The sequence below is a fragment of the Phyllopteryx taeniolatus genome, chromosome 7 (genome assembly GCF_024500385.1).
Source record: "Phyllopteryx taeniolatus isolate TA_2022b chromosome 7, UOR_Ptae_1.2, whole genome shotgun sequence".
In the NCBI taxonomy this organism is placed as follows: Eukaryota; Metazoa; Chordata; class Actinopteri; order Syngnathiformes; family Syngnathidae; genus Phyllopteryx; species Phyllopteryx taeniolatus.
In genome coordinates, this window is record NC_084508.1 from 7,527,531 (window position 1) to 7,552,907 (window position 25,377).

A 25,377-nucleotide genomic window follows, 5' to 3' on the forward strand; every position below is an offset into this window, starting at 1 on the left:
ATCATCTTTTATTGTCATGAACATGCATGCATGCACACGAAATTTGTTCTCTGCATTTAACCCATCACAGTGAACACATACACATGTTAGTGGAACACACTGGAGCAGGGGGCAGCTGAAGCGCCCGGGGAGCATTTCGGGGTATCAGTGTCTTGCTCAAGGACACCACAGCCGTGAGTCCGGGGGATGTTGGCGGATGGTCCAGTCGGGGTTTTGAACCTAGCGAAATAATAATAATAATAATAATAGCGAAAACGAGAATTTTCAAAAAGTGCTTGGATCTTCTGGACATTGTCATTACCTTTTTAACCTTGGATCTTCATTTTGAAAAAGTCCATTATACCGTAATACAATCTATTCAAACCTTCACTGCCATTGACGGCTTTAGAAGTCAAATGTCCATGTTAACTGGCAGTAGCTTGTCCATCGCCAACAAAGTACACATTTTGTCCTTTGAGTGACTTTGAATCCACTGAGCGAGGACGCTGCTATTAAATGCGAAAGCGTACGAAGAATAACGATGGGATTTCTGGGAACAGATAACAGCGCGAGTGCAGCTGCTTTTCCCGTCAGCGTTCAACTTCAACTGTTTTCATTTCATTCACATCAAAGACAACTTAAGTGTTCAATGAACCTGACATACATTTTTTTCAATACAGTGTTTAATGAACTTTAGCAAAGCGTTTAGTCTGCGTTGAATCTTACATTTGGTTTTGGTAAACAATTGACAATTTAGTCGGCTATCGATCTTATGTGCACGTTTCATCTTGGATGAGCCTCATAGTTTTGCAAACAAAGACAATTTGCGCATTTATAGTCTTCAACGAAAATTACAAACGTTTTCATGAACACGAGACAATTGAGTCTCCAATGAATCGTACGTTGTCGTCAATTTAGTCTGATGCACCTTGCATAACATTTCCAATGTTTACATAAACAGACAATTTAGTAGTCTTTGATGAACCTAGGGCACCTTTTAAAAGCAAAGACAATTCAGTCTTTGATGAACCTTTCACATACAAAGACAATTTGGTTTCATTAACCTAACATGTGTATTTGTAAAGACAAAAGGCAACATATTCCGATGACTCTTTTTACATCCGTTTTTGCTAACATCTGACCATTTAGTCTTCAAGGAATCTTATGCATGCTTTTGTTAACAGTGATTAAGTCTTCGATGAACAATAAATATGTTTGTGAAAACAATTGGGGTAAGAATTTGGCCTTCAACAGGCATTTTCATAAAGCTTACGTACTTGTTTTTAAACAGCAAAGACATTGTAAACATTTGAGACAATTTAGCTTTTAATGAAGCTTGCGTTCAAGTTTTCATATGAAAGAGATTTTAGGAAAGAGTAAACTTCAAAAACTTGTGTACATGTTTCTGAACATGAACATTTAGGCAAGTCTTCGGGAAAAGGTTTGTCAACAAAGACGCTTTGATGTTACGTACACGTTTTCTTTCTTTCAAAGACATTTTGTCTACTATGAACCCTGCATGTTTTTTAATAAACTTCATAGTCTTTGCTGGACCTTTTCGCAAAAACCAAAGACAATTTAGGAGAGACAATTAAGTTTTGGTGTTTTTCATCAACATGAAAGGCAATTTGGTCAAAGTGGTCGGAGCCCGTTGTTGACGGTGCGCGAGTGTTGTTATTAAAAAGGGTCCGATGACGGGCGCACATCTCGAGCGTCAGCTCCAAATTCAGACTTTCTTTGAATATGCTCTCGCTCTCTGTCATCTTGCAGCGGTGACATCATCAACGAATAAGAAGTCATTCATTCCGGCGGACTGTTCCCAGCACTAAGTAGGAGGTGATTACGGGAAGCCGTTGAAGCATTTATCTGATATTCTTGATATCCAGCCTGGCTTTTCTATACTAGCAGCACATCAATTTCAACTGGTTTACAGTTTTGCCTCACGGTTGTCCTACTAGTATGCCAAAGCTGTCCCAACAAGTGAGGGCAAAGAGCGTACTAGTAGTACATGGACTTTTAAGATAGATCTGGAGGACATGGGCTCGATGCTCAAACGGCCTTCCATAGGCGGCGCACAAGCAAACATCATACTTTCGTGACATACCCGGCCGGAGTCGGCCATTACTCTAATGGCTCTGCTCGAGGAGGCTGACGACAGCCCTGAGTCACCGTCTTCCTCCTCGTCCTCCGCTCCTGGCGCCGCGCCGCCGCTTTTATTTCCTGTGCGCGATGTCAGCGGCTGATAGCGCGGGACGCGGTCTGCGGACACAGGAACAAACAAAACAAAACAAAACCTGAGATACGCTCAAATCCTGACGAGATTTCACCATGAGGTCGCACTCGTGTTTTTGTAGATCCACGCGCACACATTTTCCGTAAACATCAGAGCTAATTTAGTATTCAGTCAACCTTTTACATACGTTTCTTTGCGAACATCAAAGACAATTTAGTCTTTGATGGACTGTTTTTGCAAACAAATTTAGGAAAGTATTTCTCATTTATGCAACCTTCACATCACAGTCGAGAGGGTCAGGCTTTGAAGATAGCCAAAGTCTTGGGCCAAAGTGTGGCAATGTTCCGCAATCCACGATTCACAGAGAGCAGAAACAGGCAAACTCCCACCTTGTTGACCTTTTAGCAAGATCTCAAACAGCCACGGGGACAAGAAGCGGACTCTCACTGGGTAGTCTTGAGCATCTCGGACACTCTGACGCTGATTGCATCGTCGACAAGGCCTTAAAAAGGCAGGGGTAGCTGACTGTGGCTAGAACGTGATTGGCTGTTTAGTAGAACGGAATGGCTAACAAATTGGCTGGCTATCTGTCATGGCAGACTGACATTTTTCGTAAGCAAAGCTAGTTTAGTATTCAGTGAAACTTACGTTTTTGTGAACATCAAAGACTGATGAACCTACGTACATTAGCGTAAACATAAAAGACAATTCAGTCTTTGATAAATGTTTCAGTTTTTGATTAACAAAGGTTTTCACAACTATCAAAAACAATTTAGGGGAGAATTTTGTCGCAAATGAACCGGGTGAGTAGCATCTATCTTTTTGTATAAATCAAAAACAATTTAAGAAAGGAAAATTCATGGAAATAAGCATAGGAGGAGCATGTGTGGATTCAATGCTTTGGTTTTTCTTTTGTGGACCTGACGACGTGCCTCCATAGAGAGATATTTTGAAATAGTTTTACCCCTCACGTGGTTGAAACACTTTTGTTAAATCATGTACACTTAGTAAAAAAAACACTTTTTAAACTCATTGTAAAAGTACTTGAACCCACCCAAAAATCTTAGAATATATAGAAAACACTTGAGGTATTGTAGTGTTTGTGTACGTACATACGTGTGCCTCTAAGAGGCGGAGCCTTGCGGGGCGGCGCACGACATCAGCTCATGCGGATGAGCGTCTCTGGCCGTGAGCTGTGGTTGACAGCAGCTTCTGTGCGAGTGCGCTCACTGTTTTACTGTTCTCCCTGCATTCAATAAATGGCCGCATCGATGACTGTGGCTCTCCTTTCCCACACGGGAGGGCATTACAGGAAGTACGCTGAAAAAACCTGTTAAAAAAAAAATCACAATATAGCAGGGGAATTCCTTTATTTTGAAAATAAATCTATTTTCAAGTGACTCATGAATTCTGTCCTATGTAGTATATAAACCCTCCTCCTTATTTTTTGCCTTTGCGCCACCCAAAATGTTCACGTTGACGTGCACTGGTGCAGAAAAAGCGCACGTGCTTGTTACATGATGCAAAAAAGGCAGCGTGGCGGCCAACGAAGCCGACGCGCCGTTTGGCTTTTACAGCCTGGAAAGAATCCACACTTTCTTTTCACCGCTTTTTCATGCACAGTGGTGCTTCCTGTCGCCTACTTACTTAGTATAGTATATTATATATATATATATATATATGTGTGTACGCTATATACATATATGGCAATAATTCGTGTGTATGTATTTTTTTTCAAAATTATACATGTGTAGGTATTTTTCATAAGGATGTTCCCATTAAGGACATCAAACCCACAAATTCAGATATTAAAAAAAAATATATATATATATATACAGAATCACATTTACACAACTAAAAACGAAATACATCAACTATATTTGTTAAAACATTTTCTCATTGAATATCAACTCCCAAAATGCAAAAATAATATACAAATGTTTAATGAATATTTCATTAAAAAAAACTATCATGAGGAAAGACATAAATTGTATTATATGTATGGATAATTACTATTATTAATGATTGTTTCTAAAAATCTGTTATTGACATGTAAAGCAGTGAAAACTCGTAGGGATAAAATCAACATGAACTAATAAAAGACAAATCTCATGAATAATTTCATGATTTTAAACTGATTTCAAAAAACAAATCTTGCCTTTTTGTAGCCGAAACCGAATCAGCTTGTCCTTCGTTTGTGTGCGATTTGATTCGATTTCCTGAGCTTCGGGCGGATGACGCTCCGCACGGCGCGCTGACGGGTGCGCACGCACGCACGCACGCACGCGCGCAGCACGCGCGCTATAAAAAGGGGGCTCCCGCACACCGAGGGTCGGTCCTTCCTCTCCGGCAGTCGCGCGGCGCGGACGCGGACGCTCACCATGGTGCCGTAAAGACGAGGAGACAGAGCGGAGAGGAGCGGCCGCGCCATGGACAACTCCGGCGCACCGCCGCCCGGGGGGCACTCGGAGCCGACGGCGGCGGGCTCGCCTCCGCCCGAGTCCCCCGCCGACGCGCTTCGCCTGGTGCCCGCCTTTTGGGACTCCCCGCTGAGCCACGGCATCAACGTGTTCGTGGGTCTGGTGCTGTGCTTCACCATGCTGGGGCTGGGCTGCACGGTGGACGCGGGCCAGCTGGGCGAGCACATCCGGCGGCCCGTCGGAGCGCTGCTGGCCGCCGTGTGCCAGTTCGTCGTCATGCCCCTGATCGCCTTCCTGCTGGCGCTGGCCTTCTCCCTGGACGACGTGGCCGCCGTGGCCGTGCTGCTGTGCGGCTGCTGCCCCGGAGGGAACTTGTCCAACATCATGTCGCTGCTGGTGCACGGAGAGATGAACCTCAGGTAATTTGCGCGCCCCTCTCCCCTCTCCCCTCTTTTACGCAAAACAAACAACGTTGTCGACTAGGGGTGGGGGGACGGCAGAGGAACTCCCTTTTTCGGTCTCAGCTCGGGCGAGAGTCAGAGCGCGCTCACAGCGCACCTGGATTGGCCGCCGGCCCATTGGAGAGCAAAAATCCAATCAATCATTTTTCTAATTATAGAAAAGTCGATATTTCAAGTGGAGGTATTCTTCCCAACGACGTGATGAAAGACAAAACATTGGAATATTCATAGGAAAGACGCCAAAACGAATATTATGATTAAATACAACAATTTGGCAGGCCAGATAAGCAAGTTGAGAAAATGTTCCCAAGATGACAAAACTATTCAAATAGCCATTCAAAATACCCTAACAATCCAAAACTGCTATTAAGATGACAGAACCTTTGATTCTGAACGGAATCAAATTCCTAAGATGAGCTGTATGAAAAATAATCACATTTACAAATATATCATTAAAATAAAAAAGGAAATCATATTTTTAGGGTGCTCCCCAAAATGTCATATTAAGATGACAAAACTATCCCAATATTCATTGCAAATCTAATATGAGCCCACTGTGCTGCCCTCCATTTTGCAAAGCGCATATCCTGTGCGGCGTCGCAGCCTCGCCCACTTTGGACGGGGCGCTTCCGGGGCACTCCGCAGTATTGTACATAAGATAACGTAAGTTTGTGCATCACGATTGCACGCTTCAATACCCGTTGACATTGGACGCCTTCTGGTGTGCGCTCATTGGCCGCTAGGCGGCAGTAAGACACGATAAACACGTGAAAGTGAGCTATTTGTTGGTAGTAAAAACAAATAATATATACCTTTAGAGGTATTGCTATGTCGTCTGTCTACATGCCTTGCTCCGCCGTTTGCATTCAATTCTCCCTTCCTTTCATTAGCCCATCTCTGGCGTTTTACATTGTACGTTAGCTTGAAGCTACTTTGACAAGTTATGTGCTTTGGTTCGATTCACAAAGCGCAATTCTCTTTAAGTTGGCTGCAACCTTTTGTTACGCAAATGTTAGATAGTAACTCAAGATAAGAAAAGAAGACAAATCGGCCAAGCAACGGCTCGTATCTTGAAAATCCCGTAAGTCGGCTCACTCGTAAGTCAAGGGACCGTTGCGTACCACGAACAATATGATATACTTTGCCAAAGTACATTGATAACGAAAGCGGAATTATATTTTAAGAAGTGAATATTTTTCATATTCTGTTATTAGACTTCTGTGCTCACCACGGATTGTCCATAACGAACACCGTGTTCAAGCATAAGGGTGTCCACACGTACACTTGGCACCAGGACACCCGAGGTCGCAGTTCGATGACCGCCTTTGCGGTCGTGTCATCGGACTTGCGGCCGCGTGTCTCGGACACTCGGGCGAAGAGAGGGGCGGAGCCGTCAACCGATCACCACCCGGTGGCGAGTCGGCTCCGACGGCGGGGGAAGATGCCGGTCCGACCTGGCAGGCCCAAACGTATTGTGAGGGTCTGCTGGGAACGTCTGGCGGAATCCCCTGTCAGAAGGAGTTTCAACTCCCACCTCCGACAGAACTTCGCTCATGTTCCGGGGGAGGCGGCGGACATCGAGTCCGAGCGGACCGTGTTCCGCGTGTTCCGCGCCTCCATTGCCGAGGCCGCCGACCGGAGCTGTGACCGTAAGGTGGTCGGTGCCTGTCGTGGAGGCAATCCCCGAACCCGTTGGTGAGGGATGCCGTCAAGCTGAAGGAGTCGTCCTGTAACTGGCTGGCGAAGTACTAGTGCTGTACTGATGAGCTGGGAGGTGTTCACTGTACGTGTAAATGGAGTTCCGGACGTCGTCACAAAATAATACTCATAAGAACAAAGTACAAATAACTCATTTGACAGGGTCCTACTGTCTATAATTTTCTGGAAGGTTGCAAACCAACGTTGACCGTACGCTCTCACCGCCAACAGCATTGTCATGACCATCTCGTCCACGCTGCTGGCACTGGTGCTGATGCCGCTGTGCCTGTGGATCTACAGCCGCGCGTGGATCAACACGCCCGTGGTCAGCCTCATGCCCTTCGGCGCCATCATCCTGACCCTGTGCAGCACGCTCATCCCCATCGGCCTCGGCGTCATGCTGCGCTACCGCTACACGCGCGCGGCTGACGCCGTCTTGAAGGTAAAGCGCTTCATTTGCGTGGTTGCCTGCATTTGCTGCGATACGATGTGACGGAGCGCAATCATGGGGAATTTTCTCATTTAACATGGGTCCAAAATATTAGAAGCAGATTTGCTGCACGGTGCAACTTCAAGCACATGGATAAACTTTGTCCTCCTGTTATGCACATTGGCGATTGTGTTTGGGTTTAATTGGGGGGGGGGGGGGGGGGGGTGATGTACAACCCCAATTCCAATGAAGTTGGGGCGTTGTGTTAAACCTAAATCAAAACAGAATACAATCATTTGCAAATCACGTTCAACCTATATTTAAGTGAATACACTACAAAGACAAGACATTTAATGTTCAAACTGATGAACGTCATTGTTTTTAATTTAGCAAATAATCATGAACTTAGAATTTAATGGCTGCAACACGTTCCCAAAAAGCTGGGACAGGTGGCAAAAAAGACGGAGAAAGTGGAGGAATGCTCATCAAACACCTGTTTGCAACATCCCACAGGTGAACAGGCGAATTGGGAACAGGCGGGTGCCGTGATTGGCTAGAAAAAGAATTGCTCGAGTCATTCACAAGCAAAGATGGGGCGAGGTTCACCTCTTTGTGAACAAGTGCGGGAGAAAATAGTCCAACAGTTTAAGGACAATGTTCAAAAGGTTCCGAGAATCTGGAGAAATCACAGCATGTAAGCGGCGAGGCCGAAAACCAGTGAGCTTCGATCCCTCAGGCGGCGCTGCATCAAAAACGACATCGATGTGTAAAGGATATCATCGCATGGCCTCAGGAACAGTTCAGAAAACCAATGTAAATACAGTTCGGCACTACATCCGTAAGTGCAACTTGACACTCTACTATGCAAAGCAAAAGCCATTTATCAACAACAGCCAGAAACGCCGCCGGCTTCTCTGGGTCCGAGCTCATCTAAGATGGACCGACGCGAAGTGGAAAAGGGTTCTTTGGTCCGACGAGTCCGCATTTCAAATAGTTTTGGGAAATTGTGGACGTCGTGTCCTCCGGGCCAAAGAGGAAAAGAACCATCCGGACTGTTATGGACGCAAAGTTGAAAAGCCAGCATCTGGGATGGTATGGGGCTGTGTTAGTGCCAATGGCATGGGTCACTTACACATCTGTCAAGGCACCATTCATGCTGAAAGGTACATACAGGTTTTGGAGAAACATATGCTGCCATCCAAGGAACGTCTTTTTCATGGAGGCCCCTGCTTATTTGAGCAAGACCAAAGGTGATGTAACAAACGCAGTGGCAAACATGAGCCCGTCCGTCCCAGCTTGTTTGGAACGTGTTGCAGCCATCAAATTCTCAGTTCATGATTATTTGCTAAAAGCAATATATATATAGGTTGAACATGATTTGCAAAATCATTGTATTGTGTTTTGATTTATGTTTAACACAACGTCCCAACTTCATTGGAATTGGGGTTGTACAATTTAAAGAAGAAAACTAAAATACAGTAAAAATGACGTTTTAATGCAATTTTGATGAACCCCCAAAGCATCTATGTTGCGGTTCTATAATCCTTTAAGCAACAGATTGAACACAAATGGTGCAGCAATACATGTAGACATACAACATAACGGCACTCCATCATATATGGAACAACTGATATTAGTGCCGTACTGATGAGCTGTTTGAACAGTTGAGATGTCTCATTGAACGCTACATCTCTGTCTGTCAGTCTTATACTGCCCCAAGTTGGCCAAGGAGGAAAGAACAGTTCAGAAAGAACAGCACAATGGCCATTCAATTGATGCAGCGTGACAAAAACGGTTTATTTTTAATTCAATTTAATTGTGTCATTACTGTGTGTTTTTATGAAGTACAATATTATGTAGTGCCATTTTTTCTCATTAAAATACGCAGTACTTTTTGTTGTTGATTTGGGTTGGAGGCTGGAACGGATTAAGGCATTTCCATTCATTGCAATGTGAAAAGATAATTTTAGAAAAGATCCGGATCATACAAATGAAACTCGTATCTCAAAGCACCACTGTACGAGTATTTTTAATAACAAGCTTGGTCACAGAAAAATATTTTTCCTATTTATCAAATTATTGAATGAATGTCCGACCCCATGAATGTCTCCTTTTTTTAATTTACTTGCTCTTATTTTGAAATTCTCAGCCCTACTTTGATTTGGTAAATGAGAAAACACACAGTTGTGTTCATGTGTTTGATGACCCAGGCAGAATTTGTAAGATGGGTACAATTCTTTGAAGGACGAGGCGTAACACATTTAATTTGAATGGGATTTAAATTAAACGGTCAAGCATGAAGAAATGATGCTTGAGCATGAAGAAATTAATGGTGGTTGTTGTTGTTCAGACGTAAAGAAATAAAAAATAAAAAATAAAACATTTCACAAATTTTGCCAGGGTATGTAAACTTCTGAGCACAACTGCAGATATATGCAGTCATACGTACGTACGTACCCCTGTCATATTGGAACGAAAGTGGAGGCTACACTTTTTTTTTTTTTTTTTTAATAACCACTGGGTGGCGGTGGCATTTTAGAATGAAAGTGTACAGCTTTTTCATAACCACTAGATGGCGGCATACATTTATAAAATGTGAACGTTTTTTTCCATTTGCCCCTCTCCCTATGTATAACGCGCACTATTGATTTTTGACAATTTTTCGAGGGGAAAAAAATGCACATTATACACGAGAAAGGACAGTGTTTGATTAGTAACGGGGAGCCCCTGAGTCGCCATGACCGTACGTACCTGACGGGGCCGCGGTGTCTCCGCAGGCGTCGCTGTGGTCTCTGCTCATCACCCTGGTGTTGCTCTTCATCCTGACGGCGGCCCTGCTGGGCCCCGAGCTGCTGTCGGCCATCCCGCCGTCCGTGTATGTCGTGGCCCTGCTGATGCCCATGTGCGGCTACGCGGCGGGCTACGGTTTGGCGGCGCTCTTCGGCCTGCCGCCCAGCGGCCGACGCGCCGTCTCGCTGGAGACGGGCTGCCAGAACGTGCAGCTGTGCACCGCCATCCTCAAGCTGGCCTTCCCGCCGCAGCTGATGGGCGGCATGTACATGTTCCCGCTGCTCTACGCGCTCTTCCAGGCGGCCGAGGCGGGCGTCTTCATCCTGGCGTATCGGACGTACCGCAAGCGGGTGCTGGGCAAGGAGGAGCCGGCGGCGCGGCGGGACGGCGAGGACACTCGCATCACGTACCAGCGCTTCTGGGACGAGGACGTCGACTTTGACGAATCGTACGGCGCCGTGACGGTCAGCGACCCGAACGGCATCATGCTGGACCCCTGCCCACCAGACCCTACGCCTGTGTGACAAACACAATGTTGCTGTGACTAAAGATAAACAAAAGAATACAAGATGGGCTGATGCATGGAAGGCCTTCATAAGCTGTGTATTTCCATTTTTAATTAATAGGCAATTGAAAATCAAATATTGAAAAAGTGACTGATTATTTTCTTTTGATCAAACCAGGGTCCGACATTGATCTTTTTTTTTTTTTTTTAAGCCAAGTTGTGGTGGCCTTGTCAAAACTGGTACTGGCCTCATAAGTTCATGATATAGCACGATAACATTCAATGATTGAGAGACTAAATATGAATAGCGTCTTCCTGCTGTATTACTTATGACTGCGGTGTAGGACTGAAGTGCTATACACCGAACCCCAGCAACAGTTGGAAATGACTTGAATATTAACTCTCATAGGTCACTTCAAAGCCTGGATACAGAGCAGTTAACTTCACGGGCGAGATGGTGAGACTTTGAAGATTCGTTATTTGTCAGTCACATAATGCTCCGGAATCCACACATAGCAGGCCAGGGATGCTCACCCGTCATTATCTTTGTAGCAGAATCCTTACAACAGCCTTGGGGACCGGAAAACAACGATGCTAAGGCAGACCTCGTGGTCAGAGGTGGAAGGCAGAGGGGCTTCACTGGTCGCGGTGCAGCGTCTTACATGAACTGCCTCACAGTTCTGAGGACCGGGGTTCAATCCCCAGCCCCGCCTGTGTGGAGTTTGCATGTTCTCCCCGTGCCTGTGTGGCTTTTCTCCGGGCGCTCCGGTTTCCTCCCGCATCCCAAAAACATGCATGCTAGGTTAATTGACGACTCTAAATTGCCCGTAGGTGTGAATGGTTGTTTGTTTGTATGTGCCCTGCGATTGGCCGGCAACCAGTTCAGGGTGAACCCCGCCTCCCGCCCGATGATAGCTGGGATAGGCTCCGGCACGCCCGCGACCCGCGTGAGGAGACGCGCGACAGAAAATGGATGGATGAATCAAGTAAATGTTTTTTTTTTTATTTATAGTTTATTTCCATTGCGTCATTAAAAAACAGGACATTATTTCAAATTGACAGTGCACAAAATGGTAACAGGTTTGGTACGTAACATGTCGGAAAATGCCACCAAAAATGTTGATTATTGTTTTGCAAAGTAAAAGCAGATGTTTGCAAATGTCTTACTTTGATTAAACACAAAGCTAATCAGTCTACTTTCATGGAGGACTCCAAAAATATGCAAATATTTCCTGCCGAGAGGCTGAAATTCCAAGGATTTGGACAATTCTAAGTTAAGGTCTCGAAATGACGACTCGATTATCAAAATAGTTATCAATTCATTTGATAATTGATCAGTTGTTGATTAATTGACTAATTGTTGGACCTGTAAACATAACTGAGGATTCCACCTCTATGTCTTTCAGTGACTCTTCCAGTATGGCTGTTGCTACCTGCCGGTGACACTCCATGACACCTGAGGCTCAGTGGTGAGCTTTCAGACAGGACAGGATGTTCTCAGAGGCAAACGGCCACTGAGCTTAACGTGTCATCACCAGAATGCAACAGAGAGACTGGAAGAGTTACAGAAAGGCATAGACAAAGACAAAGCCCTCTTTGATATAAATGTATTGCTTCGGTGCCACCTTATAGCATCTTGGTGCCAGGGAATGTAGTTAAAGTGAGGGGAGGAGCTTCAGCTACACAGGACATCGGCCTGTCTAATAAAAAAGTAGCACTTTGCCACCATTTTGTGGCATCTCTCGGCAATTAAAAACCTTTCTGGGGGGTTCTCAATTACGTGTGGATTTTCGCAGTATGGAAGTACAAAAACACACACAAAAAAAAATCTAATTCTCTCTTGTAGTTCTTCCATTTTGGATTTGATCAGTCTAAAATTAATATGGAAAATGTGGATTCCCCCCCCCCCCCCCCCCTTTTTTTCCCCTTTCAGATTATAAAGGACAAGAAAAAATTCAGTCACATTTTCATGTTTAGATTTTGGTTTGCCAATTGGTAGTGGAAAGTACCAATGATGCACAGATTTTCAATGTTTATCAATAATAAAAAAAAAAAAATCATCCGTGAAAACACATCAGTCTGTGAATGTAACAACAGCCATTTTGTGTGTGTGAACAGATGTACAAAATGTCTATATGAAAAGAAATGTATGGAGGAAATTAAAGATGTACATATGTAAAATCTCTTTTCTTGGCTCAACAACCCATTTAAGTCAAGTTTTAACATTCTCAACTGTCACACAAGTGTAAAGAGAAGTTAACCACATATTAAAAAAAGAACAAATATAAGGCCAGCAAAAAAATTCTTTCATTTTTATTATTTTTTTTTTTATTCTTCACATTTTTTAAAAGGCTATTTTTTTTTTTTAGCTTTTTGAACTTCAAAACTGGGAAATGGGAAAAATTGGAACTGAAGCACCAGACTAAATTTGCATGTTCCAATATATTTGAAAGCTTTTTAACCTCAAAATGGGTGAATTTGACCCGCAATATCACAGAAGGGTTATGAAATGAACAGGAAAGTACAGTGGTACCTCGACTTATGAGTGCCCCGACTTTTTTCGAATTTACTAAACTGTCGCTCGGTCAATTTCTATTTGTGTTGTGAGCCAAAATTTGGGATACAAGCGAGCTTCAGATATGCTTCCGCTTGACTGAATAGTTTCCCTACTATCAGAATCAGAATCATCTTTATTTGCCAAGTATGTCCAAAACACACAAGGAATTTGTCTCCGGTAGTTGGAGCCGCTCTAGTACAACAGACAGTCAATTTACAGAACACTTTGGAGACATAAAGACATTGACAAAAAAAACAACAACAACAACTATAACATTGAAAATGGCAACTTGTAATCATATCTCATTACATTTCCAAAGTAATCTTCCCAACACTGTACTTGGAGAGCCAAGTATTTTTGGAGGTGGTACTTGATGTAAAAAGTACTCCTGTACTGGGCTTGCCGGGATGAATAAAGTTGTCTGAATGAGACGAGCACGTGTGCAGCGTGGCGTCACCTCCACACCTCCACACCTCTGCGCTCACGGGGCGAGATTGTAATTTTCAAAATAATATGGAATACTCACGGTTACGTTGCGGCGGTATCCAAGTGTGTCTGTAAATGCAGACATGAGCTAATGTTAGCTGAAAAAATAACAACATGGAGTCACAGGTAAGTGCTTTTAGCAAATGTGAGCTAGTCACGTTAGCTGAAAAAAAAAAAAATAACAATACGGAGTCACGGGTAAGTGTTTTAGCAAATGTTAGCTGAATTAAAAAAAAAAAAAGAAAATGGAGTCACGGGCAAAGTGTTTTCATGCACACGAGCAGAGAGGTTTGGAGGCGACTCCACACTGCACTCTGGAGAGTCTAAATCAAAAGCTTAGACACGCCCCCTACCTTTTGGCGGGAACACAGCTGCGTGCAATCCGTCCTAATTGGCAGGCAGACTTGTGATTTAAATGACGTCACCTGCTCAGCTTCAAAAAACGCAACAAAATGGCAACATACGGTGACGAGCCAGTCGATCGTTATTTCTATTCATCTTACAACAACAACCCTTATTCGGGCAGATACCGGCCCAAGGAGCTTCCGAGGAAGTACAAAGGTAGCTACCTGTCCCACTATGGCGCCGACGCATCGGAGGCCTTCAACAACCAGCAACGGGCCCAGCTCAAGTCCATCCTGTCTCAGATCAACCCCAAGCTCACGCCGAGGCTCCGCAAGGCCAACACCAAGGACGTGGCCGTGCAGGTCAACCCCAAGCAGGACGCCTCGGTGCAGTGCTCCCTCGGGCCAAGAAGCCTCGGCGCGGTCAAGCGAGACTTCCGGCGTAAGAAAGGCTCCGAGAGCTCCGTGACGTCCGGCGACGGCGGAAGCCCCAAGGGGGTCGTGCGCTATCCGCGGACCCTGGCGCTCTACTCCCCCGTCGCCTACCGGAACATCACCTGCTTCCTGCCGGAGGACCAGGAGTCGTCGCCGCCGCCGCCGCCGCCCGCGGAGGCTCCTCCGGCCGAGCTGGGAGAGGAGGTCGAGGCTGCCGCGGGCGCCGACGAGGGGGGGGAGAAGCAGGCCGAGCCGATCAAGTCAAAAGATCCGCCGAAGAGCGAGGACACCAGGGCCGCCATTGAGGAGCCTCCAAAGGAGAAAGCGAGAGTGCGCTTCCAGGTTGGGCCAGCTTGGCTTCGTTTAGTTGCCATCATTTAGTCAAGTTTGGTTTGGAATTTGTGTGCGTGCAATATTGCTGACAGAACTTTTACCCCACCAGATTAAAACTGGTTCATTTTTGTCATGTCATTAAGTACAACATTTGGTTATCAAACAAATTTACAACAGTTTTTAGCAGACGGACTTAACCTTAGTTTTTTTTTTTTTTTTTTTTTTTTTTAATTAGCTACCCCTCTAAATCTTTGCAATTTTAAATCCTACCACCCAGTATCTTATACATACCACTGGTCATTTTAAAGTTGAATTAGACCTTTTCAACACAGTAATCTTAATTCAAATGTGTACATTAAAAGTTTTAGATGCTGAAACTTCTCATGGGTCATTTGAAAAGGCACACAATGTGGTGTGTGTGATAAAGGGCATGGTGGGCCGTATATGGCCTCCCCACTTCTGATCTAATTTCAACATTGCTCTTGATTCTATTTCAGTTTCTGGAGCAGAAGTACGGTTATTACCACTGCAGAGAGTGCAATCTGAGATGGGAGAGCGCCTACGTGTGGTGCGTTCAGGCCACCAATAAGGTGAGGACTTGGCGAACCTTGATGCATCTGGGGGGGGGGAAGTTGAAGCCTGGCAACCTTTTTGTCCTGTTCGGCTTTTGGGTCAAGCAGAATGGAAAATCTGTATCCCTTTTATGGCGGAACAGTTTTACTGTGTCACAGTGGAGATTTTCAGCTTTCGCTGTGATATTATAATTGAGGTTTATTGATAATCAGACTTGATCAGTCCAACAGAGAGTTTCGAGAAGGGAACGAGAGACAAAGGACTAATTGTAAACAGGATGAGAGAAGTAAATCATTACATTAGCTACAACAATGAAACATTAAGTATGAGTGTTGCATGGGGTTGTAGTGCTACACTCTGTGAGGGAAGGACCGGAGAAGAAGCTTGCAGGACAAGGGTCGTGAACCCGACTGTACAACTGAAGTGCGGCGGCATTAATTCGAAGTCTACGGGACGAGAGTATAAGTGAGGGGATACACAAGCCATTTGCCACAGGAAGTACGTGAGCCAACACCCAGTGAAAGAGTCCTGGGGGGGGGGGGGGGGGGGGGGTGTGTGCGGATACAAGCGAGAGAATTGATACCGTTTTGCATGCGCAAAGACTGACAGAAGTGTCCTGTAATTGCTGTGGCCGCACCGCGTTTAAGACGGTTACGTCATCCAGCGCTATTAATTGTGAAGTTTCTGGGCAGATTATATTGGTGTGGCAACACACAGGCTGAAATCGGATTGGACAAACCCCGGTTGCAACTTCCCACCATTGGTGCGTTCCAGGTTTACTTCAAACAATACTGCAGGAAATGCCAAAAGGAGTTCAACCCGTACCGTGTGGAGGACATCACGTGTCATGTGAGCTACATGTTTGAAATCAAATTAAAAAGCTTGCCACCTTGACTAAACTGTCCTCCATCTCTTCTCCAGACGTGCAACAAAGCCCGCTGCTGCTGCGCCTTAACTCAGCGCCACGTGGACCCCAAGCGTCCGCACAGGCAGGACTTGTGCGGCCGCTGCAAAGGCAAGCGACTCTCCTGCGACAGCACCTTCAGCTTCAAGTACATCATCTAACCACAACAGCCAGCGTATACGGTCTTCAGTTTATTTTTTTGGGTTCACATGTTGTTGCCACGCACATTCACTACTAATAAAATGTCTAACTTGCACTTTGTGGAGACATTGGTCAATTTCTATTAAGCTTGATGCCTATTCTCTTGGCTACACTGCTTCCAGTACGTCACTTTGTTGCCAAATCAATCAAGCTGATGTAACTAAAAATAAATTGGGAATGGGACTGTTTAACCCAGCGATTCTTAGACTAAATGCACAATTTGTCATCACCGAGCCGGAGCAAGGCACACATTTGAATATGGTGGAAAACATTGCAGTAGTTCAATTAAGCCAAAGTGAGTGAAATATTTGGAAAGAGGTCTGTAGACCACATTTCTCCCCTATGAAAAAGGATGACCAATCACTCTTGGAACATATTAGATTTTTATTCATCCAGAAAGAAGGCTGGTATGTGAGTGAACAAAAAAAAAAAAAAAATCTGCACCTCTAAAATAAAAGCTCTCCCAGGTCAATCTTTAAATAATGAACAGCATTCAGAATGTACCAGACAAGCAGTGACCGTCAGGGAGGGGTGAAGAATTCTGCTTGGTTGGCGGACAAATGGAAAACGGTCTCCTTTCCGTATCTTTGGATTGTGAGGCGGAAGAGCAAAGGAATGCATGTGGTGGGATACGGATGCTACAGTAGAGCCCTCACACCCTTTTTCCAGGCTGTGACATCACAAAAAAGGCAGCTTGTCCCACCATGGAATTAAAAAAAAGTTGGGTTATGAATGACTCATCACATGAGCATGGCACCCTCTGCAGTGCATTAAGTACAAGGAAGGGAAAAATACTGCTTTTACACTTTCTAAAATATATACAGAGTAAAATAAGTTATGAGCTGTGTGCATATCTATGCATCACACAGCCTCTAAAGGCAGCTGCTTATTTGGTTAGACGGGGCAGATATTTATCTCTCTATATATGTTTCTCTTTTTACACTTACTTCCCTGAGGATTTCCCACAGGCGCTCGACGTTAAATACCCCAACATTTACAACCGAGGAGGTTAATTAAGCTCTGACTCGTAAAAAATACATTTCGCCCCAAAAAATACTCTGCTTTTTCTCTCTTTCAAGCATGCTTTTTTTTTTTTTTTTTTGCTTACGAATGTATCGTCGATGGCGTGCGGGGTACAAAAACGACAAAATAAAAGCAAAATCTATCATCCCACTGCTTTGCCAACGTGTGTGTGACTTATTGCAAACGGAATCTTGCATGAGGTTTTTTTTTTTTTAGTGTGGGGAAGATACGCTACTCCAAAAAAGTTTGAAAGTTTGGGCTTTGGTGTGAAATTTCGCGATGAACCCAAAACGCACTAGGACCTTTAAATGTTTGACTACTTGTTTTCTAACAAGGAGCCGCATTGCAAAATTCAATTTGAATGATGGCCACTTCCCTCTGAGAATATCCTGTCGGCAAGTGGCCACTGACCTTCTAGTGTTGTCATGTTGCAACAGAAGTAGACATCTGGAAGAAGGTTAAGGTTACAGCGCATTTTCGGTTGATCCAGAAATGTCACCCCGATGCCCAATATCCCAAATTCTTCGCGAGGAATGTCCTAGCTCCAAGCGTCCGTCTGGCGTGATGAAGAAGTCTCCTCATTCCCGCATATCCTTTTGTAGCCCTTTGAGACGGCGAGTCTCCCGCCCCTCCGGTCACAGTCCTCCTCCGCCGGGAGCCTGCGCTCGACTCAGTGCCTCTCGGATCTGCAGGTTGAGCTCCATGAGGCGTCCGCCGGCCTGAGAGAGGTCCCGGCTGGGGCCCACCACGGCCAGGCAGCCCGTCTGGCCCAGCGTCTGGTGGCGGAAGTAGATGTGCAGCAGCGTCTGCACGGCGTCGTCGCCCTCGCTGCCGAAGATGTCGTTGGGCCACAGCGACCTGGCGGCGGAAAACAAGGGTCGAGGCTCTTCGCGTGATACAGTTACACGCAGCTTAGCCAGCTTAATGCTAACGCTATGGAGTCAACACTATCTAGACAGACCACATAACCCAACTCAATGATATATTCTGTATCCTCCGCAAAGAACAGCTAATATTAGTGCGGAGAACTGAGAGGACTTTTTCTTTTTCCATGACAGGCCCACCAGAAAGAGGAGCACATTGGCGATTCAAGCTTTTCAACTGAATCGAAAGTCATTAATGTGTGTGTTTATACATTTCCATTCATTTTTGTCACGGAATTAATTCAACTCATCTCAATGCACCACTGTGTATGATTTGGTGTTTAAATATACAACGTTGAATTCCATTTTGCCCTATGCTCCGTGGTGTCTATAATTAGCAATTGTTTGAAAGTTTATCATTTCCATTACATGTTAGCATTGAGCTGGCAACAAAATGATATTGTTCGCCTAAATCATATTTCAATTCCGTTCTTTATGTTATTGCTTCTTCTCGGTGTCTACCGAAAGACTTTGACTTGGGTGAGGGCCGAGCCAAAGTCTCGGGCTCTCAGCGTCTCAACCAGCGACTGGATGGCCGTCTCCGTGCTGGCGTGGGCGGCGTCCGGCGTGCGCACGTCCTCCTGGCCGTCATTTCCTCTCTCGGCCGCCTTCAGGCAGGTCTCCAGGGCGCTCAGCTCGTCCGACATGTTGGTCACCTAGGCGACGGGGAGACAGATAGACGGGAACGGCGTGAGTGCGTGTGTTGCATCCAAGAACGGAGGCAGCAAAATAAGCATCTTGATTGAATTTGAACGTTGACGGCAGCTGACCTCATCAATCCCCATAAGAAATGATTCAATTTCATTCAGTAGTGTAATCCATTTCAAGGTGCATTAAGATGCAACACGGCCGTGCACGGTTCCCTTCCAACAACAATACTTTGTCGTCTTTTTTAGGGATGTGGAAGAACAATTGTTCATCATCAATTGTTTGTGTTCGTTTTTTTGTTTTTTTTTAAGGAACATGCAACATGAATGTGTCTCCATTTTAGGGAATTGCAACATCAAGAGTTTGTCTTCTTTATAAGAAAGCTAATCATCCAACAGTATCTTTTTGGGGAGAAAGCGAAACATCGACTGTGTGTTTTTGTGGTTCTCCCTCACCTCGGCCTCCCTCTTGATGGTGTCCACCCTGCTGATGAGCTTACAGTAGGCCTGGAAGAGCAGCAGCAGCTGGAAGTGCAGCTTGTACAGGCGGCGACACAACTCCAATTCCTGAGCACAAAACAAACGCAAAAGGCGGCGTTGAGAAGGACCGAAAAACGTACGAGGAGACAGCTGGGCGGGGTCAACGGGCTAACGAGGCCCGGCGCGCAACGCCATCCCGATGTTGAGAGTCTATCGCTAGCAGAATTAGTCGATTAGAAAAGGATCCATCACAGAGTGGCTGTCGAGATGAACAAGATGAAGATGTCACTCATTACAGGCGGCCCTTGGTTTGCGATGGTGCCAATGTAAAAGGTTACAACACGCACGGCCAAAGAAACTGTTTGCGCAGCGGCATAAGCATACGGGAAGGAACGCTCACGTTTTCGGACCAAAATCTACTGTAAGACTACTACCACGTTAAGAGTAGGTTAGTACTAGACTAGCGCGCATTCTAACATAAAAACACTCGTGTCGCCGCTGCCGGAACGTCACGCCTACAACATATGACTGACAAACAAAATTGCTCAAATCTGACAGAACCTGGACGAACAACAGACAAAAATCAAGCAAAAACTGATACAACAACAAATTGGACATATACTGACAAAAATAAAGAAATACTCTATTTTCACAACCATTAAAAGTCTTACATTTTCTCTCAAATGGACGGGGCGGGGCGGCGCGCCTTATGTTTGCACCGAGTTCCAAAATCTGTAAATGTTGTGCGACTTTGATGAGCGCTCCGCCTGACTGACTGGGAGCATTTCCTGCCGACACAGAGGACGCTAAAGGCACGGCCCCGGTATGTGCATTGCGCAAAACAAAACTCGCTTTGGCTAAGGACCCCCGAAAATGCCACCGACGAAGAGACACGCTTCCGAAGCACAGTTGAAACCGCAAGCTATCAGTTACCCGGAGGAACACGGGAATCGAGCAGCCGCGAGAGAATTCAAGATCGACGGATCCGCGGTTGGCAAGCGGAGGAAGCAGGAAAACGAGCTTCGCCGAGTCAAGAAGACGAAGCGCCGGGCGAGTTGCGCCACCACATGCGGACGCCTGGGCCAAGTTATCCGAGCTTTCGCGAAAGCCGGCATCGTTGCCGAACAGCAATGACGAGACCGACTCCGACGAGTGCCAGAGGGAACCCGGCGTGTTTGATGGAGAACTTGCCCGGCTGTTCATTTGGGATACAGAAGATGAGGATGTGGATTGATCACAAAAAATAAACGCGACTACATTGTTAAATACTTCAATAAAGTACAACCAAACTCAGTTTTGCCACCGCTGCCTTTTTAAAAACATGCTAGCCTATGTTTTACCATGCCTACGCCCAATAATACGCTGCGCCTTATGTATGTGTTCAACACAGAAAGAGACCCCGTAACTGAGACTGCGCCTTTTAATACGGTGCGCCTTACGGTCGTGAAAATACGGTACATAAAACGGACAAAACAACAGGCAAAAATCGGCAACAAAATTAAGGGGGGGGGGGGAAACAAAACTGACAAAAATCAGGCAATAAACAGATAATGGCACAACAATATTACCAAGAAAAATGGACAACTCTGACAAAAACAAAAAATAAAAAGCTAAAAATGAGAAAAAAAACCAGATACAAATCTGCCAAAACGTCATATAAAAATTGGACAAAAATATTACCGAGACCAAAACAATAGGAAAAAATGTGACAAAGAGAAAAATCTCCAAATAATTGGGGGGGGGGAAGCTGAGAAAATCCCAGCAAAGAATTTACTAACGTGACCAAAAAAAAAAAAAAAAAAAACTATTAACAAAAAGCTGACAAATATTAGAGGGAAAAACTTACAAAAATCAGTCAAAAAAAAACAAATTTGACAGGTATGACATAACATGACCAAAATGTGTCAAAGAAAAAAATCATCTAATAAAAATCCAACAAATATGACAAAACCTGGCCAAATCCAGAAATACAAAAATCTAACAAGAAAAAACCTGGCCAAAATCTGGAAATAAAAACCAAACAAAAATCTAACAGATATAACAAAACAAAACAAAACAAAAATAAATCTAACAAAAACCTCCTTATGACATGACAAAACGTGGCCAAAATTAGGCAAGAAAAATCATTTTTTAAATAAAAAAATAAATAAAAATAGGCAATAGGTTAATGACAGTTGCGTTCCGAATTCCATCGTAAACAGAGGACCCCCTGTATTCATCTGGGAAGCTATAGAACTTCATTTGAAAAGGGCATAGAGCAACAACCATGCAAAATGAAAAAAATGAAATAAAAAAATGTGTGGTTATTTCACTTTCAAGCATCATGTTCCTCCATCGGGACCCTGGCAACACTAAAGATTTATTTTGCCATTGAGGGGGGTAACAATATGATCGGATGAGGGTGTTAGGTGGCCAATCAAGGCAGAGGTACAGGGGTCTGTGATGAGGATGGTCGGTGTTGTCTATTAAAACAGGAGAACCACTTACTGCCAGACTCTCCATGTGCTAAGCAAGAAGGTGACAAGGAGAGAGAGAGCAAAGAATTAGTTGGAATTCACACGGCACTTGAGGGGCGGAAAGAACTGCGAAAAACTGATTTTGAAGGCCTTATAGCCCAGCTAAAGTTCAACTCCAACTGTTCAAATTGTCTTTACAAAGCAGAGATAATCTTTGCCACTGAGTATTTTCGGATGCTCTACGTGTTTGTGTTTGCGTTTCAGTAAAAGTTGTCGGACTCCCTGAGCCGATCTTTGATCATTCTCGCTGTACGTTAGGATTAGGATTAAGCTGGTGGACGTGTTAGGCTAATAATAATGACGGCGATGTTGTGTTGTGCGTGAAAGTACTTTCAGCGGGGGAGTCTAAAGAGCTAAAAATTCATGAGAATTTGCAATCTGCAAAGAAAGTTGCGGCTTATTGTCTGAAACGTATGAATTCGCGGACCTGGTGGCATTTATTGAGTCGACAGCCTACCTGTGCGTGAGTGTTGAGCCGCTGGCAGCCGTCTTTGTCCCCGAAGGTTTTCCTGCAGTTGTCCAGCCACTAGAAATAGAGGAAGATCAAGCGGAGTGACACTGGACTTTGATATTCTGCATACATCATAACATCTGGTCAGCGAGGACAATGATGAGAGCGTTGTACTTAGCGTATTCCAAAAAACCAAAAACCAAAAGAGAGAACAGGGTGGGGAGCGGGTGTGTAATATTCGACCCCCCAGGGAGCAGGCTTTTCTCATTCGATTAGCGGCCGTGCATGGCAGAGACCAACCGCCCCAACGATCTCACCTCCCGAGCGCCTCCCCCTCACTAAATCCTCCCGCCGCGGCTCACTCGAACTGCTTTAGGAGCACCGGACCCGAGTTCTTTTTATCCCCCTCAACAGGGGACGTCATGTGCGCACTCGTGCACTCGTGAGGCAAGCCAAGCCAAGCCCATCGCGACATGGTTTCCGATTTCACCGTTTTTGGGAAAAACATTACCAAGGGCATAGCCAATTCGCTCCCGGAGCATTTTTGTCTCTCGTCAAACCCATTTATCACCGGGGTTGCAGAAAGACCCGCAAGAGATGAAAATCGGCAATATAGAGACCATATGAAAGCATTTTTGCTAGTTTCGTGTCTCCCCAACACATTGAAACTGGTTACAAACACAATTTTTAAACACATTGTTAACTGACAGCAAAAAACTGACAAAAATATGACACAATTTCCAAAAATCAGGTAAAACTGACCAAAACATGACAACCAAATATCAGACAAAATAAACTAACAAAGAAAAAGCTGACAAAATACAGCAACAATCTTTTATAACAACAACAAAAATGGAACAAAACTTAAATAAAATCATGCAGTTTTTTTTTAATGTCCAAATATGGGAAAATGTATAACAATCTTACAAAACTTCAAAAAAACCACAAAAAAAAACATTTTGTAAATGTGTGTGGATATTATTTAACAACGTGGATCTTAATACAAAAACACGATTTTTGGGGGATTCTTCATAAATTAAGCCGTTAGCAGATTTTTTTTTGGGGGGGGGGGGGGGGGGAACCTATCCTGTTATTCACTGAAAAACACAAGACACTGCAATATGTAGTTGTATTGTGTTTTAGAATTGCAGTTTTTGGGGTTCATGCGTTCATATTGTTGAAAAAGTGTATTTTTCAAGCTTGTGGTCGGGTCTCTAGTATTCTCTCTATAGCACAGATTTTCACCTATTGCATGTGGGTCTGGAATATAAACGGGGGTTGAGTGTACAGCACTTACGAGCTCCGCCGCCTCCCTCTTGGCGTTGTACGTGTCCAGGTGTTCCTGCAGTTCCAGAACGCTAAACTTGAGCGTCTCCAGCAGTCCGCACGAGACCAGCTAGGACAGAGAGACACAAATATGAACACCCGATTCAAGCACACCCCGGGGGGGGGGCGACGCTCGGGTGTCAAACCGTCTCGGCGTCGAGCAGCACGGTGGGGCATTGCGAGTGCGATGTCATGACCTCCAGGGAGCTGAGGAAGTGATTGCCCACGCGTTGGAGCTTCTCGCCGAGGAAGTGGACAGACGCGTGCGTGATGGCGCCAAATTTCTTCTGGATGCTCTGGAAACCACGTATAAGAAACGGTACAGTGCTCCACTATTCTTCCCATATTTTGTTACGTTTTATATATATATATACCTGTGACTATTCTTGTATGACAGGAGCAGTTGTTTCAAGGTTGATAATTACCGTAACATCGATGCTAATTTCTGTGAGCCTGTCTATGGTGTTTGGCATTATATGTTAGCATTGAGCTAGCGGACATTGGTTGTCATATGGCTCGGTTGAACATGTCGAGTGTTTAGAAATGCAATGTTCCATTTTCTTTTGTTTTACAGTAAACTTCAACTGTGAGTGACAATTTGGAGAACTGAGCGAGAGTCTTCTTTGAATTTCCTCAAAGTCTCCCATTTCTTGACAATGAGAAAGTGAAAACAGGCCCTGAGAAATACGTTTGTGCTTTAACAATTTTAAGTGTGTTTGAATAAATATGTTTAAAGCTTTCTGGGTGCATTATAAACGAGCTTGCCCGCTCATTCCACCTGAAAGAGCAGCGAGAAGACGTGGAAGGTGTACACGGCGGAGGATCCGTCGGCGTCCGACAGCATCTGGTTGACGTGGCATCGCCAGGCGTCCTCCCCGTCGTCGTAGGCGACGGGCTGGAACGCCGCCAGGATAGCCGAGAGGAAGGGCGACGGGGGCGGCGAGGCCTGGGTCTCGGGGAAGCAGTCCGCGTCGCCTTCATCTTGGCTGTAACGACCCAAATAACGATACGTCGTATGCAAAACGGATGGCTAGGTCCAAAATTGCTGTTCATTTAAATAAACAAATACATAAATAAATAAATAAAACTGAGACAAGGTGATCTTTTCAGGATACAGTAGTACCTTGACTTAAGAGTGCTCCAATTTACCGGTTTTGGCTTTGTGTTGCGAGCAAGCTTGCATGCAATAATAAAAAAAAAAACAATTATAATAATATCTAATATTGTACTTTACAAAAACATCCAGTAATGATATAATTAAATAGAATGTAAAGAATTCAAGTTTTGCCACATTATTTGCTTCACTTCGATGGATAATGGATTGTGGTGCTGCTCCTCCTGAGGAATCTGAGCTAGCTTCACAACCATCTCCGTAAGCTGCAGTAATGTTTGCCATTTTTTTGCAACGGACAAAGAGTATACACATGTGAATATCGTTATATTGTCTGTCTACATGTGCTGTTACACCGTTTGTGTTCAAATATCTGTTGATTAAAGAGTTAAAACACTGCAACGTCGATGCTATTCGTATGGCGTTGTGCTAGCATTAAGCTAGCAGAAGGAAAAGGTGTGTGGTTGTTTGAAATACACAATGTGAAATTCTCTTTGTTTTGTTGACTTTGACAGAAAATCAAATCTTGTTCAACATTTGTATCTGCCAAA

At 44.6% G+C, this 25,377-nt stretch overlaps 3 protein-coding genes and 1 long non-coding RNA gene across 12 annotated transcripts in view; 2 read left to right on the forward strand and 2 right to left on the reverse strand.

The window, feature by feature from the left end:
* Positions 1-62: 62 nt before the first annotated feature.
* Positions 63-10,097, reverse strand: LOC133480453 (uncharacterized). Its single transcript, XR_009789267.1, has 4 exons — positions 9,973-10,097; positions 3,325-3,542; positions 2,084-2,238; positions 63-219 (listed from the first exon to the last, which is right to left on the reverse strand). It is a non-coding gene; the product is annotated as an uncharacterized LOC133480453 (long non-coding RNA).
* On the forward strand, positions 4,506-12,023 carry slc10a4 (solute carrier family 10 member 4). The gene is made up of 3 exons (XM_061778480.1): positions 4,506-5,051; positions 7,023-7,233; positions 9,999-12,023. The coding sequence occupies exons 1-3, from the start codon at positions 4,642-4,644 to the stop codon at positions 10,533-10,535; spliced, it is 1,158 nt and encodes a 385-aa protein (XP_061634464.1). The 5' UTR covers positions 4,506-4,641; the 3' UTR covers positions 10,536-12,023.
* A 1,937-nt stretch (positions 12,024-13,960) lies between these two features.
* On the forward strand, positions 13,961-16,404 carry zar1 (zygote arrest 1). 2 transcript variants are annotated; one of them, XM_061778481.1, is made up of 4 exons: positions 13,963-14,680; positions 15,169-15,261; positions 16,019-16,093; positions 16,166-16,404. In XM_061778481.1, exons 1-4 carry the CDS (start codon positions 14,012-14,014, stop codon positions 16,307-16,309), a joined length of 981 nt encoding a protein of 326 aa, XP_061634465.1. In that variant the 5' UTR covers positions 13,963-14,011; the 3' UTR covers positions 16,310-16,404. The 2 variants fall into 2 exon arrangements, with proteins under 2 accessions (XP_061634467.1, XP_061634465.1); XM_061778483.1 differs by lacking the exons at positions 16,019-16,093; positions 16,166-16,404 and adding an exon at positions 15,937-15,984 and having other exon boundaries at positions 13,961-14,680.
* A 309-nt stretch (positions 16,405-16,713) lies between these two features.
* The window catches only part of fryl (furry homolog, like), a 98,560-nt gene continuing 89,896 nt past the window's right edge, over positions 16,714-25,377 (reverse strand). For 6 of the 8 annotated variants that reach the window (XM_061778471.1, XM_061778468.1, XM_061778467.1 and 3 more), the window contains 8 exons: positions 24,494-24,701; positions 23,862-24,011; positions 23,687-23,785; positions 22,396-22,464; positions 21,910-21,927; positions 19,399-19,509; positions 18,758-18,951; positions 16,714-18,230 (listed from right to left, as the gene is read on the reverse strand). In XM_061778471.1, coding sequence (XP_061634455.1) covers positions 18,008-18,230; positions 18,758-18,951; positions 19,399-19,509; positions 21,910-21,927; positions 22,396-22,464; positions 23,687-23,785; positions 23,862-24,011; positions 24,494-24,701 — 1,072 coding nt within the window. In that variant the 3' untranslated portion in view covers positions 16,714-18,007. The remainder of the gene's footprint in view (positions 18,231-18,757; positions 18,952-19,398; positions 19,510-21,909; positions 21,928-22,395; positions 22,465-23,686; positions 23,786-23,861; positions 24,012-24,493; positions 24,702-25,377) is intronic. The other 2 variants (XM_061778466.1, XM_061778474.1) reach the window with 1 other exon arrangement.